The following is a 17,273-nucleotide window of genomic DNA, read 5'->3' as shown; positions in this document are numbered from 1 at the left end:
TTAGAAAAAATCTATCTGAATACACAAAAAGAAAGGCTGTCCTAAATTCTAGGAACCAGGCTGAAAAATTAATGTAAGAGCACACCACTCTTCATTGGCCGCCTACAGGTGCCCTAACAAACTTGATCACAAAGCTTAAAAAACATGAAGTATAGCTTAAACAGAGACCTCACAGGATCCAAAAATACAAAACCTTTATTGTGGACCAGAGTCACAGCAGTCGACATAAATTTAAAATATTAAAAACACTGAGAACCTCCGAAGTCCCTCATCCACCCCTCACGCATACCACCATACGCATCAGTCACGCTGCTTCACAAATTAGTGCTGCACATAATGGTAGCTACCATATTAGCCATGTAGAACACTTGCACTGTCCCTTTAAGGTAGAGAGTTACACCTTTACTCAGGTTGTATTATTCCGTCCAGGGTTGAAAGGAAACTGATTGAAAAGTCCACTGCTTTGCATCTACTTAACAGATCTCATGCAGTTCCAAATTGTTTGAAAAAACAGCCTCTGGAGATGCAATGATGAGTCTTCCACAAAAAGCTTAGTGGCACAAGTAAATCGTATAGGTGACAGTTCACAGGCAATGCATATAGCGCGTTTGTAGCTTACTTGTAATTTCTGTGGAGTCAGCTGATCATGGGCCACTTGCATCCGCTGAGACTCGCAGGTTCCCGACACTCTGCGGTCTGCGGTGATTCAATCTTGGGCTCCAACAAACACTGCTACTTCAATGCACACCACTTACATGGATAAACAGCGTGGCTGGGTGTCGGTAGTGAGCGCGATCTACCCGCCTAAGGCTATTGGCTTCAGCGTGTCGGCGGGGATCGAGCGCTCCTGTGTTACTGGTAGTGGGCGAAGCTGGCCTCATGGAGCTCCTCCCACTTACATGTTTCGCCAATTGGCTTCCTCAGAGTGACGTCACGCCTAAGCCAATAGCCCTTTAGGCGGGTAGATCGCGCACACTACCGACACCCAGCCACGCTGTTTATCCATGTAAGTGGTGTGCATTGAAGTAGCAGTGTTTGTTGGAGCCCAAGATTGAATCACCGCGGACCGCAGAGTGTCAGGGACCTGCGAGTCTCAGCGGATGCAAGTGGCCCATGATCAGCTGACTCCATAGAAATTACAAGTAAGCTACAAACACGCTAAATGCATTGCCTGTGAACTGTCACCTATACGATTTACTTGTGCCACTAAGCTTTTTGTGGAAGACTCATCATTGCATCTCCAGAGGCTGTTTTTTCAAACAATTTGGAACTGCATGAGATCTGTTGTATATGCAAAGTAGTGGACTTTTGTATCAGTTTCCTTTCTCTATTTTCCTTCCAACCCTGGAAGGAATAATACAACCTGAGTAAAGGTGTAACTCTCTACCTTAAAGGGACAGTGCAAGTGTTCTACATGGCTAATATGGTAGCTACCATTATGTGCAGCACTGATTTGTGATTTTGAGTGTGGAGTCGCACTTACTTGGCTTCCATCAATCTCAGATGGTCAGGTGTGCAGATCCAATAGTCCCGGACACCACGGGACTCAAACTGTAGCAAATGAAGAGAAAGATCCGCACCACCTTCAGAAAAGCTTAGTCTATTTTATTGGAAAAAGACATACACAAGTTGAAAAAGAACTTTAAGGCAGTTAAAGTTCTTTTTAAACTTGTGTATGTCTTTTTCCAATAAAATAGACTAAGCTTTTCTGAAGGTGGTGCGGATCTTTCTCTTCATTTGCTACAGCACTGATTTGTGAAGCAGTGTGACTGATGTGTACGGTGGTATGTGTGAGGGGTGGATGAGGGACTCCGGAGGTTCTCAGTGTTTTTAATATTTTCAATTTATGTCGACTGCTGTGACTTTGGTCCACAATAAAGGTTTTGTATTTTTGGATCCTGTGAGGTCTCTTTTTTTTGTTCTTTTTTAAGAAAAAAATCTATCTGGCAGGTAAATCTAACAGAAAAGTGTATGGCGTGTGCCTAGCATTAGTTCTATGGGAAACAATTTTGGTTTTCTGAGAGTAAAGTTTTATATTGTGAATCTGTCCAGTGGTGTAGCTAGAAATTATGGGGCTCCATAGCAAAACTTTCATGGGGCCCTCAGATGTAGGCACTCCTTTGCTATGCCACCTGCACCTTAACTATGGATAGGAGTTAATTAACAATTTAAATTCTCATACTGCATATAGTCCATTTGTACTGAGAGGGTGGAGGAAGACCAGAAAGTTAAAGTGAATACATCAAGTATCACCAGGCCCCCCTCTGCTCCAGGGCCCCATAGCAGCTGCTATGGTTGCTATGGCTATTGCTACGCCCCCTGGATCTGTCTCTTCTGCACACCAGCCTAATATGCAAATCTTTCCCACCTTCCTATATAGACAACAGGGGAGAAAGGGCAGCACATCCTAAAGCCCCATCTACACCATTCAATTTTTGTTCGATGCATTGATTCGAGTCGATTCCACCCGACATGTCTGATCGGGATTCGATTTGATTCAATTTGCCATTGCAAAACCATGGCAAATTGAATCAAATCGAATCCTGATCGGACATGTTGGATTTAATTGAAGAAATGACTCGAATCGGACAAAAAATTGCATGGTGTAGATGGGGGCTTAAAGTGAACGTCCGGACTAAAAATCGACTCAGCAGCACTGAAAAGGCCTGGTATTTCTGTAACAGTTTCACAGCATCAGAACTTTGTTTCTTTTATACAAGCCTCATTTTTAGCTGCACAGAAGAAAACTGCCCGGGCTTTTTTCCCCTGATGCTGTGCAAAGCATGATGGGATTTCTGATTTTGTTGTTCTCCTTCTGCTGTTTTGGTGCAAATTTTTTTTTTTACATTTTGAATTTGACATTTGAAGCCTAGCGTGTGCAGCTGGGAGGGGTAATCAGGACACAGGACAGTTGGAACTGTGTCTCCTGCTCCTTGTCACCTCCTTTCAACCAAAAAGATGGCTGCCCCCATGACAAAGATGGCAGCCCCCATGAATCACAAACATTTGCCTGTTCTTTTAAAACAGCGTGGGTAAGAGATTATATTACCTATCTATTCTAATTAACATAACTAATGTAACTTGATGATAGTATGTTTGTTTAGGCTGAAATTCCCCTTTAAGACCATGCCGCATCTGAATGACTACCAACAGAGGTGTGCAGAGCCCCCTAGAGGCAACATTCACGCCCTGCATTCAAAACTGAGGCTACAATATGCACTAAAGCTCTAACCTCTAACAGAAATGGAATGCAAACATAAATACCAAATGGGAGCAGCTAGCCGTAAGGTGAACTTACATTTTTTTGGACAGCAGGGAGATGTGTCGGCGCTTCACAAAGCAGGCTGCATCTGAATGCCTATCAGCATAGGTGTGCAAAGCCTAATTATAGGCAGGGTAGACAACTCTTTTCTCTTATCACTACTTTCTTTCTTATAACGTTTGCTGCTTCTTACTTCCTGTCTCACGATCGGATATGTTTTCACAGTTTCTTTAAATAGGTGTCTTGGCACGTGAAGGACACAGCGTGATGGAAGATGACTCAGGGAAGGGCCAAGACCCAAAATGTGGCATACAGATTTCATGGGATGTCCCCACATTTTCTCCAGATGAAGGATCCATGTTAAAGCCATCAGAAATGTTCTCTTGTATAAAATATATATTTTTTAATTTCCAGTGTGTGCTTTAACAAGCTGTTATTATCCGTGTGCCATCAGTGCACTTGCGACAAAGAAAGTGTCCAACACAGCAATTCTGAACTGCAGCTTCGGACGGGTTCATCGAAGTCATTCCAACAAGGATTCTGAGAATCAATGGAGATCCCTTTACCCCCCATGGTGGGGTATACTGGCAGGATGTTTCATGCTGATGTATTCTAGTATTCACCAACTACAGCGGGATGAAGAATAGTGTTAGTACTTGCTCCTACTTCAGACATATACCCGTATATATTTGTAAATCTATAGAGCAATTTATAGACCAAGATCTTTGTATCTACTGGATGAGGATCTGTGGGAAAGTAAGAGATTAGTGTGGTAGGTAAGTGTAATTTGGCTTCCCGCGCAGTGAGGGGGAGTGTAGATGTACTTTGGCAATAGCTTCACTGCTAGCAGTGGCCAGGTCTCAGTTTATACACACACATCTCCATGCCGTGGAAGAACTACGGCACATGGTTACTGGTAGTACATGCCTTAAGTACCTCTGTCATGAGAGAACTTAGGAGCAGCCATAACTGACCTCTGAGCTACTATGGTTGAGGTGACCCAGCAAGGAAGTCCATAGGGAATAGTTTTCCAATCACAGCAACATCTCCAACTTGAAGCATTCTAATTGGTTGAATAATGTGGGTGTATTTTTACTACAACCAATCTGAAACCTGGAAGTTTGAGAGGGTTCTGTCCACCCAATCACGTTAGCATAATTTCCCTATAAACCTTATCACTGGGTCACCTGAACCACTCTAGCTCCTTGATCTCTTCCCGACAATGCTTGTAATAGTTGGCCTGTGGCTGTAGAAGCAAACATTTGCTTTCAGTGCCATTCATGTTTGTGCTGGTGCCATGCTTCAGGTATTCAACACTATTTTCACCTGCTTAACTCTTTTTTACGCCTTGTTGTTGTTCAGCTACCCGAAGCAGATCACTGTATTGAAATCCCCATTTCCAATGCAAAAACCTAACCTATCCCCCCCCCCCCCTTAACAGACCTTTAATCCCTGCCCCATGCCTAGCTTTAACCTCCTCACCCTGATCACTAAAAGTATTTTCCCCTAACCCTATCTCCTAACAGTCTAACACCAACCAATACTCACCCTTTGTCAGCTTCATACGGGTGCCAAATTCATTTACCATCAGCACTGCTTTGGCCAGATGCCAACCCCAAATTTATTCCCCATAAGCTGAACATTTCTGGCACTTAAATTAACACCTGATTGACTTGGGCAATGCATAGCCGAATGCCAAGACCCAAGTGAATGGTACCATATGTGCCAAGATCCCAGTGGACTGAGTCACTCAGCTGAAGTAAGTTTGCAGATGAAGTGCCAGAAGCCTTGATTTGCACACTTGTTCCAGGTAAGTGAGTTAGAAAGAGTTCTGAATCGATGATCAGAACCACAGATGGAAAGCTAGCATGCCATTAAAGCAGGTTAGCAATAGCCATTTCCTTACTTCTCTCTTGATATGGGTACTTTATATTGTAATAATCGGTTCAAATCACATAGAACTGAAAATTCAGTAATTGGTTGCAAGGTGATTTTTGTTAATAGAACATGAAAAGAAAAATCACAATCTTTATCCCCATTTTCTTTAAATGATACTCGATTCAATTCAATTAACTGTATTGTCATTGTGTAACACAACGAAATTACTTTAAATGATACTGTACTTGTAGTTAGTGTGCTTGAGGTGCCTAGTGGGAAACCTTACAGGACCTTTTGGCAGGAGTTGAGCTTTGAGCTTCCTGCCCCTCCATAGCTTTCTGATGGAGGATTCATCAGAAAGCCAGTCCTGCTTGCCATGGGTGGGGTAATCTGCTCATTCCAGGCAAATATGTACTCTGGCATTCCACCAAGACTACATTTTCAGTCCTATGTGAAGCTGACCGTTGCATGGCATGTAGACCTTGCCTTGACCCAGGGAAATACATTTGACACAGGTAGGGAATTCAATAAAAATTGTGTTATTGTGTGCAGTAATACAAAGTGAACACTGGCCACTTAGCAAAAAGCAGATGATCCCAATTCAGTTATAATTCTGTTGGAAATTACAGACCACATCCAAATTTTATTGGATGCTTTAATTTGTGTTTGTACGCGAGACTGTGGAAAATGCCACCTTTTATTTTCGGAAGTCTTGTTTTATGGTATTTTTGGTTATTGCTTCTGATTGGAAAGCAATAGATTGGAAATTCTGTACACTGAAGAAGTAACTTTTATTTAAACTTTTTACTGTATTTTGATTTACATGGCAATAAGAGCGCAGACACCATTGGGAGGTTTGCGCACATTATCCTGTATGCCGCCTTTTGGAGATCGTTTTGGTTTTATTTATATGTTATTGTTGACACTTAAATTTGCCACATGACATGGGTTTGCTGTAAATCTACAGATAACCAGCATCAAAAGAAGAAAGTCTAGACTGAAACTATATATAATATAAATTATTTGTCACGGGTGATTGTCGTTGTCTATGGCACACGCTTAAGTGATTGCTGTGTGGTAATAGACCTTGTAAATTGAAGATCCACTGTATTGTTATCTTTGTGGGTGAACTTGAAGTTAAATCTTAGGCTAACGTGGCAGGTGTTTAGTACTTACACAACAGTTTGTGGGTTCGATTTCCGTGAAATATATATGTTTTTTTGTATTATATAGTATGATACCATTGCTTTATCACTGTATTTTTTTCTGTATGCAATAAGGGTTTAGACATACTTGGAATTATTTTTATCAAGCTTAGGCAATCATAGTTGACCCTGAGCAGCCAGGCCGAACTAGTGGCTAGCAGAACATAGAAGAAGAAGTAAGAAACATGGGATCTCGGGTTATATATGTTATGTCTACTTGGAGCCAAATATGCCTTTCCTTAGAATCGCTACAATCCGCTAGGCACAATGTCTGCTTAAGATCCCTTGAATCACATGACTCCACTTACTGTCATCAAATAGTTGCCACATTTTGGAGAGTGGCATTGCACCCTGATAAATGCAATACAGGGTATGATCTCTTTACTTTGTATGAAAGCCATTGTCATTGTCACAGTGGATCTCTTTCATTACTGCACAGGAAAGGATACAGGTCTCACCATGTCTTTCCTGCTGGAGATCCATACATACAGGACAGACTAGAGGCAGGATGAGAACCTTGTGTACCACCATCGCCTAGAGTAGAGATGGTCAACGAGACACTAATCATTTTGAGTAATGATCATCTCTGGTGTTGGAGTTTGAATTTTGGAAATTGAACTCCGAAACTTAAATTCTTCTGCTCAGGGGTGTGACTACAAATCATGGGAGCCCCCAACAAAACTTTGATGGCTCCCCCCAATGTTCACACCTTTTTCCTTGCCTGTGTCTGGTGACCTTCACAGCCTGAGGGCCCATCTTGCAAGGGTCATAAATCAAGTGTGGATATTGTTATCCTTCCACCCACAAATGTAGGAACAAAAACAGCTGATCGGAAGCATGGACCCTTATATTAAAGGGAGTGAAGTAGTAGTTGGGGTCCCCTTAAAGCCCTGTTTTCCCCTGCTGGTCCCTTGTAGTTATGCCCCTGGCTTCAAGTGACTCCAATGCTTCCTCCTTCCAAGCATGAACCACAAGTAAGTGAACTCCGCATGACCCTGTCCACTTCTTCAGGGGCTGCAGTGTGGTGTGCAGGAGATTTCAGGTTTTCAAATTCAGTCTCCCGAATTCGAATACCAACACTAACCATCTCTAGCCTCGAAGTCACCATCTAGGACTACATTCCTTCTGGACTATAAATTACTTTTAACTTATATTTTCTTCTTAACAAGGATGATTTTTTAAAGCATTAGTATACTACTAATTAAGTGTGCTTAAAACAACTTTATTTTAGATGTAAATGCATAGATCATAATCTATGCTTTGATCAATAATGCGGTCTGCCTGTATTGCCGATTCTAGAATACAAGCATATCTCCGGCGTTTTCACTGCAAAAATGAGTCTGCAGCAGTTTGTTCTCTGTTCTCGGTGTTTTCAAATGCTATCAGTGGCGTAGCAATGGGGGATGCAGAGATTGTAACTGCACCAGGACCCCTGCAACAGAGGGGCCCACCTTCTACTGCTGTATTAGCTCTTCCTTGGTGCTATGTTTGTAATGATCACCTCTGTAGGTGCTTTGATTAGTGGTAATCATTAGCAAACTGACCCTGTCACCTGCTTCCACCTCTCTGGCACTATCCTTGGCAGGTGTTGGTGCTTCATATCGATTGATATGTATAGAGTGTTTTAGGAGACCTAGTGTAACATTTGCGCTGGCACCCATAGATTATTTAGCTATGCCACTGGATGTTTTCAGCACTAAGCTGATGAGTTAATAATGAGAACAGAGAGACGGTTTCAAGGACACCTGAAGTGAGAGTTATATGGAGGCTGATATATATATTTGCTTTTAAGCAATACCAGTTGCCTGACTATCCTGCTGATCCTCTGGTTCTAATACGTTTAGCCACAGACCCTGAACAAGCATGCAGCAGATCAGATGTTTCTGACATGTTTGTCAAATCTGGCAAGATTAGTTGCATGCTTGTTTCTGGTGTTATTCGAACACTACTGTAGCCAAATAGATCAGCAGGGATCAGCTGCCAGGCAACTGGTATAGATTAAAAGAAAACAAATATGGCAGCCTCCATATATGTCTCAGTTTAGGTTCCCTTTAAGTCTGTAGACGCGGTAGGGAAGGTTTTAGCCAGATTACTCGGGCAGAGGCCAACACACACTGTAGCTTGTTTGCTATTAGTATAAACATGGTGTTGCGGTTTTTACAGCCCGGACCGGTCTTGTCATGTCTGCATAACAATGGAATAAAAGAAATAATGCCAGTGTATTGCATTATTGATCAGGGCTTCATTTTAGGTTAGGCACACTTAGTTATAAGTACATTAACACTTTAAAAATGTACAGATGCCAAAATGCACTGGCGTGAGTGGTATTCACAGTAGAGCTGTCCCGAGCCATTGATGAGAACTGAGTGCTGACAGCATGGTCAGAATGCTGCTGTCGGGCTGTAATTTTGATTGTGTGGCTATCACACTTTGTAAGGCAAACCTGAAGCGAGAAAACTGACTTCAGGTTTGATTCATACCTAAGTAGAGGGAGGGCTCAGAATATCATAAAGCCTTTTTCTCCAAGCTGCTCGTCATTCTTGTGGTGTCCCAGTTGAAGTTACACAAACTCCTAGGTCTTTAGTACTCTGGTAGCCTTCAGAACTACTCGCCCTTGAGTAGCTCTGGAGATGAACACATCTGTGCTCTGCATGCGAAAGCTCAGACTCACGAGTGCGCAGTACAGATGTGCTTCTCTTCAAACTACTTGGGAACTGGAGTAGCTCCTGAAGGCTAACTGGGGAGTACCAAAGAGCTATTCTACCTAGTAGGTCAATTAACTTCAACTGGGGATGGCGCAGGAAAAAAAACGGGACAGACAGAGGATCAGGAAGGCTCTATGATATCCCAAGCCTTCCCTCTACTTTGGTAGGTATCCCTCACGTCAGGTTCCGTTTAAATTCCTTGCCTGGATCAGTTATGTAAAAGAGTTGCTTTGATACACACCTTATAGGCATGCTTGCTGCTTGTAGTGATTTAGAAAGAGTTACAGCCTGCAGGCCAACATTCCAGCCAAGTGACTAGTGAGGGTTGCTTCCACATTAAAAGAACCCATAAATGTAAAGCAGTGGTGAAAAGATTTAACTGCTACTTTTATAATGTAAAAAGTTTATGCCATAAGGCGACCCTGCATGTTGGCATACAGTAATCTCCCAGCACAGACTGGAGGATGATCACCTTGAATCTCACTGCTTAAAAAGGCAAATCCAGTCTTATACTGACCTGGGGAGTACTATATACTCCAAACACTGAAACGGCTCTAGCAAACGCAAGACTGTACTTACAAGATTAAAACAGTTTACACATTCTATATTGACTTAATTCTAAATATAGTGCAAACAGCAGTAATATGCAGCCACAATCCACCCGTAAAATACCAACTTTCACTAGCAAGGCTAATTCAACCAATAAGAAATTGACCGCATTGCTCTTTGCACCTGCAATGAAGTACGCCCATCTCTTCCATATGTTTTCAAGCTCAAAGACCACTTCTTGTGCAACTAAAATGTCAGCAATATTATTATTTTTTTCAAATAAATTTTAGCAGAAAGTGCTGAATCAAATAAATACCGGTTTTCGAAATGGTATCCTTTATTTCTAGCATGTACTTCTTGGTTGCCTCAGGCAGTTAGGCGGCAGGTTTCATCCTCTATACTTAGCACTTAGGTTTTATAAAAATGCATTTTAATTTCCTTTTTTATTTACGTTTTTACTCTCTGTAAATATGTACACTGTGTATTTTTGAAGTTAACGTTGATTTCTGACAATCCTTGTGTTAAACTTTTAGCTGATGTTCTTGTGTTAACTGTACCATGAGATTGCTATACCAGCACATTGGTAATAACGTGTCTACATGTCATAAACTCCTCATTCCTCCTGTGTGAAGCAAGTTAGTGATGTGACTGAATGTGGTACCGTTTGTCCTTATTCCATGCCTACAAAAGGAGATCTGGTTGTGTAGGAGCTCTAGGTCCCCACATGCCACGTGTGCTGGTCCTAGTAGTTTCCCCTTCACTCGGAAGTTTTTATACCCTGGCAATGATAAACATTGATACAAAAACTAACAGCAGCTGCTGGATTCTAGCTATGAGGCTATCACTCTACTTTTATAACACCCAGCTTCTGATTGCTTGCAGTGATCAACACAGATATTTTATTTTCTTGTCCTAATATTTTCCACCTAGGTCGTTGGCTACTATGCCAGTTAGAATTGTATCTCGGCACCTTTAACACCAATGCTCCATAAGAAAGTATATACATTTAATCATCCATCTCAGTGCCAAGTATTATAAAGCACATTTCCATTTTCCTTTTTATCATATCATCTCTATTTCAAGAATGACCGTCTGCATTCCACTGATATACATGTGATTACTCCTGATGTATTTTCCTGATGAACTTCACTCTTTTCCTCTCCATTTGCTCTATTGAAAAAGCTGCCTTAGAATGGATGTCAGCTGTTACTGAAATGGAATGATGCCAACAGAGAGAGAAGAATTCTGGTCATCTTTTGCAGAAACACATGCTCAGAATGGAAATATATTTACGATACCCTGTTTAGTAGAATATCACGTGAAAAAAAAAAATCTCTCTTGGATTGAGTTGCCAGACCAGGACTTCCCAACTCTGACATAACATCCTAACCCTGACACAGCTCCCTAACTCTGTTGCATCTTCCCAATTCTGACACAGCTTCATACCCTTGATGCAGCTTCCTAACCTTGACACAGCTTCCTAACTCTGTTGCAGCTTCCCAAATCTGACACAGCTTCCTAACCCTGATGCAGCTTCCAAAATCTGTACAGCTCCCTTAACCTTGACACAGTTTCCTAACCCTAGTACGGCTTCCTAGCCCTGACACAGCCTCCTAACCCTGACACAGCTTTGACAGGGTGATTGTCCCTTTTAACCAAGCTACTGTTTCTATATATACCTATAGAAGCTGGTAGATGGTCAAAAAGATATAACCTGTTCTGACAGGAAAACAAAAACTGCACTCAGGCAATCTATCCATACTTGTTTAAAGATGCACCAGTCTGATCTTAGAAAAGTACATACAATAGTTACATAGCCTACCTATCCAGGTGCCAAGTAAATGGCTTTTACTGCAAGTGCGTACAGTATATGTGACAAAAATGGCATGTGCCATTTCATTAACTTTTGAACGATTCTTGCTATCATCTGATAAGACAATAGCAGTTATAGCAATTTTTTGCTTCCTGATAGCAGCAGAGTATTAATAAACCTAAGCTAGGGTTGCCGAATCGCCTAAGTTTTCTGGCACATTTTGCTTACCATGCCACCACAGCATCCGTTCAGCTGCCACTTTGAATGGTTCTGGCCCTCCAGTAGAAGAGTTGTATAGTTTGTACACTATTCTAGAAGATGATACTGAAAGAGCATATCCCAGAAGGCTAAGAACAATATCCAAAGTCGACACATTTAAAGAGGCCAATAAGTTTTCATGTGTACCTTAAGCATAAATCCGAAATGGAGCCAAAAAGTCACATCATACAGTGTAGGCATACAGTACAATCAAAGTATGTCTTACTCCCATGGAAAATGCACTCATTGCCCTGTTAACACACTGGACGATGTGCATTACTGCATTGGAACCCACCACACCGCACTAGATGTAAAAGCCCTATATGAATATCATTGCATTACATTGCTATCTGACAATATTGTCTGTTGCATCTCAACACAAAGGGACTTGGTGTGAAAGGGCCCCAAGTAGAAGGTACACAAAAGGCATCAGTTGACAACTTACATTTTTAGGACATCTGGACATTACTTTTTGGATCAGATTCTACTGAGACTGACACTAAAACATTTATTCCATTATGAGTGTAACTATGGACACAAGGAACTTTTTGCGAGGTATATGTTGACTCCAGTTTGGATAAGTAGATGGCAGGAGGATGTAGACCACTGAGTAAATTACATTTTTGTGTCTCAAATTCAACATTCCATTCTCTTGCTGAACATTTTCTGATTACACAAGTATTCACTTACCTGTGCTGTTATTCTGGATTCCATATTCATATGACATTCTTTTGGCCAGTCATTTATCATTTCTTTATCAAGCACAAACTAAAATTTCAGTCTTAAACCATTTGCAAATTGCTGGTTATTTTTTTTCTTTTACCATCTAAGGTAGGAAAGTGGAAAATATGACACTGAATAGAGATGATGCTTAGGGCACACTGTATGCTTTATAGGTAGTATTGTTGAGTTTCTGTGTTTGAAATTAATGAAGTTATTTCATAAAACCTACACCACTGTACTCCTTTCCCCTCCTTTTTGAGGGGTACACTGTGCCCTACACCAGCTAAGTCAGAATCCTGACCACAATGCCTCCACATGCTCCTCCACACGTCTCTTGCTTGAGCTGATATCTCTGAGAATGGAGATACAGGATAGACACAACTGTTTTGGAAGCCTACCAAAGCCACCTTTCAGATCTTTAACTTACTGTCAAGGCAGGTCTTTGTTCCCCCTAAAACACCACCAGATTACCTCTTCACATGAATAGGTAGATAGGTGGTTCCTTACTAAGGAAGGAATACAAACAAGGTGCTGGCACAAAGAAAGTTTCTTCCTTAGCCACTATACGTAGAAATAGAGATTATTTTGTTTTAGAAATAATGAAATATATTTATTTTGTTTTAAAGAATGTAGAAAAAAATTCTTGTTGTGGGTGATATCAGACCAATGTTTCTGTTTTCTTATCATTTGACCCATTAAGTTCTGTTATGAGGCACCGTGCTATCTGTCCTTCTCTGAGCACTGTGTCCTCTAGTGGTGGAGCAACCAGGCTACATTAGGGAGGTAAAAGGGGACCTCGCATCTGTCTTTATTGTAGTGAGCGCATATATTGTGGTTGACTGGAATTTAGTCAATTGATTGGTAGTTTCTAAATGTTATTTTAGATGACCGCTCCAGAGTTCTCCAGCGTCTGAGAGCATAGCAAAGTAACCTTTACTTCTACTGCAGTTCTGGGACTGCAGATTCTTGGAACTTCAAGCTCCGAAGATCCAACACTCAGATTTTTACCTGTGAATTGTGTCTGTGCCCTTTGACTCCTCTCGTATCCTGGTTGCTCTTCTATATTTCAGTCAGAATTAGAAAGTGATTGTGATTGCGTGTTTCACTGTCTAAATTTTGTCAGTCTTAGGTATACGGTATCTGTTGTTTACCTTGAGTAAAAGAAAAAAAATTAAAAAAAGCTGTATGTCATGTAACATCTGTTGGCGTAGTGCGAAGAGACAAATCCTTAATGAAGCATTTGGTAGCTTTGATAATGATATTGTAGTTAAAATGTCTCACAGCAAAGCATTCGAGACACGCGTGGTGTGACTTATAACAGACTGTACATATTTCTGTAGTGACAATCAAAGCTCTTATTTCAGCCAGGCATACACTTTGCACAAACTGCTTATAGGAACCCCGCTTTGGTAATCAATATGTATATATTTCTCGGGCTTTAAAGCAGGTATATATTCTGTTTTATACATGGTTGTTGAACTACAAGAAATACTAAAAGAGCTGTGTGGAACAGAGGCAGACATGTTGAGAGCTAAACCAATACAAAGCCTCAATTCACCTGAAAGTGACACCCCCATTGGTGCAGCTCTAAAACATGGATGCCTGGTGAGTAGGTGACCGCTTACGGATGCTTTGGAACTTTTATAAGTGCTTGTGTTTGTTTTTAAAGAGAACTCTAAACAGGTCTAAAAAGCACACTTTGGTCTAGTTACGCAGTGTATGATTAGCTGTCTGCCTCCATATTCCCCTTCCATGATGTGGAAAAGCACTGACCATGGAAAAACAAATTCCTGAGACCTAGTCTGGCTTTATATTTATTACATGGTGCTGTTTAATTGCCAGCTTTCAGGGGTTTAGGCCTGCAGGCTGTATAACTCTGATCTATTCTATAGCACTTTAGGTGGGGCACTGATGTCACTTCCTGTTGTAAATGTAGCTTACTGTCTGATGCCACCCCCACCACAGCCATACTCGTGGGAGGAGGCTGCAGCAAAGACAAAACAGAAAGAATTTGATGAACTCCACCCAGGGGCGTAGCAATAGGGGTTGCAGAGGTAGCGACCGCATCGGGGCCCTTGGGCCAGAGGGGCCCCGAAGGGGCCTCCCTCAACTACAGTATTAGCTCTCTATTGGTCCTGTGCTCATATTGATAACTTCAATAGATACTTTGAATAGTGGTAATCAGTAACAAACTGTTTCCCATCCTTTTCTTGCACCTCTGACACTGTAGTTGCCCTTGGCAGGTTTTGGTGCGCTGTATCAATTGTTACGTGTAGAGTGCTTGGGGGGCCCCATTGTAAAACTTGCATCGGGGCCCACTGCTCCTTAGCTACGCCACTGACTCCACCCATATTATCTATTATGTTGCCTATCAAGACGACTTCAGTTCCAGTGCTATAAAGGGTATAGTGTTAAAATAAGAGGGGGTATTGCAGGAGGGGCAGAGCATGGCAAGACCTTTCTAGGTCATTCATAGGACAATGGTTGTGTTGGAGGAAACTACATTCTCTATAGCTCATTAGTGGTGTGGCAATCACAAACAGTTGAAGAGAATCACAGTTCATTCGACCTGTAAAGCAGTTTACATATATGGATTTCTACCATATATTTAGCTAGAGCTTTTTGTTTTGATTGGCTAAAGCTTTAATTCTATACTTTAGGGGACACCAGCTACTACAGATGACCAGTCAAGATCCCCAGAAATGACACGACCTAGATTGGGCGATTTTCATGAGCTTCTGGCAATTGTGTAACCAAATTATTTTCTTTTCTAATGATAGTGGGATTTGTTAGGTGTCCATGCCTGCTCTCTAATCCTTCCTGCAGTCCTCAGACACAAACCTTGTAGAGCAGGACTGACCTTTTCTGTATGCACTTTATATGTGTTTTATGAAGACAGGCAATGAAAACTGGAGCAAAAGTCAGGCAGCTGCCCAAAACTCGTAGTCAGGTCTTGGCTGTTAAGTGAAACAAATATACTGATTGGTTGCTTAGGACAACTGCTTCACTTTTGCCCCAGTTTTCTCTTTGATGAAAAGACTGAGGGTGATTTATCAAGGCAGGCAATCATAGTATTATTTTGTCTTTACACCTTTTATAGAAATAAAATAAATCTCTGCATGAATAGAAATACCACATTCAAAACCTATAATTAAACAATTTATTATCAAATCCGCTTCTTTAACATAAACCAGTCCAACAAGTAAATAAAATCCAATTGCTCTTCTTTAATAGTTGGACTATATAATACTTCCAATTTTTGTATAGTACTTTTCTCCTATCAAACTTCAAGCAATTGCGAGGCAGCCACTAGAGCGCCCCCAGTAGGCAGTAGCAGGGTGTCTTCCCCAAGAACTCCTTACTGAGTAGGTTATAGCTTACTGAACAGGAAGAGCCACAATTTGAACTTAGGTCTGCTATGTCAGAGGTGGAGCCCTTCACTATTAACACTATCCATCCACTATTCTGGGTCTCACTCACAAGTACAAATTTAAGGGAAAACTAACAGGTTTTGGGAACCTTTGTATACAAAGAGGCTTGAAATAAGCTGTTACAGTGCTATTTAAATGGCTGCAATATGGGTTTGTCTCTCGCGTGCTACTTGCATACACTGTGTACTTTAGTTGGGGGTACATATTATAAATTTATTGACAAAGTTTAATAAACTGAGAAACTTGCAAATATTTTGTGTACGTTATTTTTTTTCCTTTTTTTTTTAGTTTGATCCAACAATGCTGAGTGTTTACTTGTCCAGCGATTTCACTGAATTCCTCTGGGGTCAGATACAAAGTACAATCCAAGAGTCCCTGGTATGACCTGTGCAATGCAATACACCCATGTGTGCATGATCTGTGTCACCTAATGGCAGTCAGCGTGGCAACACACAGGCCTCAATTCACTAAGATCATGCTGGAGATAATAACGCAGGAGAAAACTTACCTCCACACAGAGAGAGTTATCTTATCTCTTCATTCCTTAAGTTACCTCCTCTGTAGTTATTTTCACACGCAGTTAATTAACAACCTGTCTTTAACTCTGGAGTTATTTTAAGGATTGAAGAGTTAACCTAAAGACAGAAGAGTTAACTTTAGGTTTGCCTGAGGTAAAATGTTTCCTCAGTACGACATGCCTCGTCACCATGGTGGTAACTAGAGAAACGTTATTAAAGACAGAAGATAAGCTTAGTGAATTGAGGCCACAGACAACAACCGTACACGTAGAATCAGATAGAGTAGAGACTGATATTCCACCATCGGCAGGTTGCTACCTCTGCCAGCATTTTACCACTTTCTGTTTGACAGTTTAAATGTTGACAGATGTAACCGTATAAACCGCGTCCATGTTCTGTTTCCATACACTGAATTCTCTCACAGTGCAACTAATTTCTAAATCATGCTGCTGCTTACATCTTTAACAGTTATAAATAAAGACTAGAGCCCATATGCAATTCGCTTTTTCTCCTGAGATTTCGCCTAGAGGAAATTTTCACATTTTGTAATTAAAATACATTTCAAACCACCAGCAAGCAAGAAAATACTCAAGATAATTTTTATAGTACTTTTTCACCTAATTTTTAGTACATTTTCCACTCCAAAGAGTTGAAAAGTTATATTAAATAGAAGATGAAAAATGATCTAGGAGAAAACTCAAGTTAATTGCATACGGGCCTAGATATTCAAAATCTTAATTGAAATAGTATCGCAAAAAATAAATGTTGAAGCAAAAACTTTTTTCATGAAAATTATGATTGGTTTGAATTTGATTCCTCAGCATCTTCCCAAAAAAAGTTGGGGCAGAAGCAGCAACATGTGGTTGTTGGAAGCCTTTGTGTAGAAAAAACAAAAAACTCTTTGTAGAACATTTTAGAAGTAATTAAATAA

General features: G+C 40.9%; 1 protein-coding gene across 2 annotated transcripts in view; it reads left to right on the top strand.

Annotated features, from left to right (window-relative positions):
* The window catches only part of LOC137545771 (electroneutral sodium bicarbonate exchanger 1), a 252,382-nt gene extending 236,306 nt beyond the window's left edge, over positions 1–16,076 (top strand). For both annotated transcript variants that reach the window (XM_068267368.1, XM_068267369.1), the window contains one exon: positions 3,488–16,076. In XM_068267368.1, the coding sequence (XP_068123469.1) occupies positions 3,488–3,500 (13 nt within the window). In that variant the 3' untranslated portion in view covers positions 3,501–16,076. The remainder of the gene's footprint in view (positions 1–3,487) is intronic.
* Positions 16,077–17,273: the final 1,197 nt, after the last annotated feature.

The sequence above is a fragment of the Hyperolius riggenbachi genome, chromosome 2 (assembly GCF_040937935.1).
Source record: "Hyperolius riggenbachi isolate aHypRig1 chromosome 2, aHypRig1.pri, whole genome shotgun sequence".
Classification (NCBI taxonomy): Eukaryota; Metazoa; Chordata; class Amphibia; order Anura; family Hyperoliidae; genus Hyperolius; species Hyperolius riggenbachi.
This window is presented reverse-complemented; position numbering and strand designations above follow the sequence as displayed.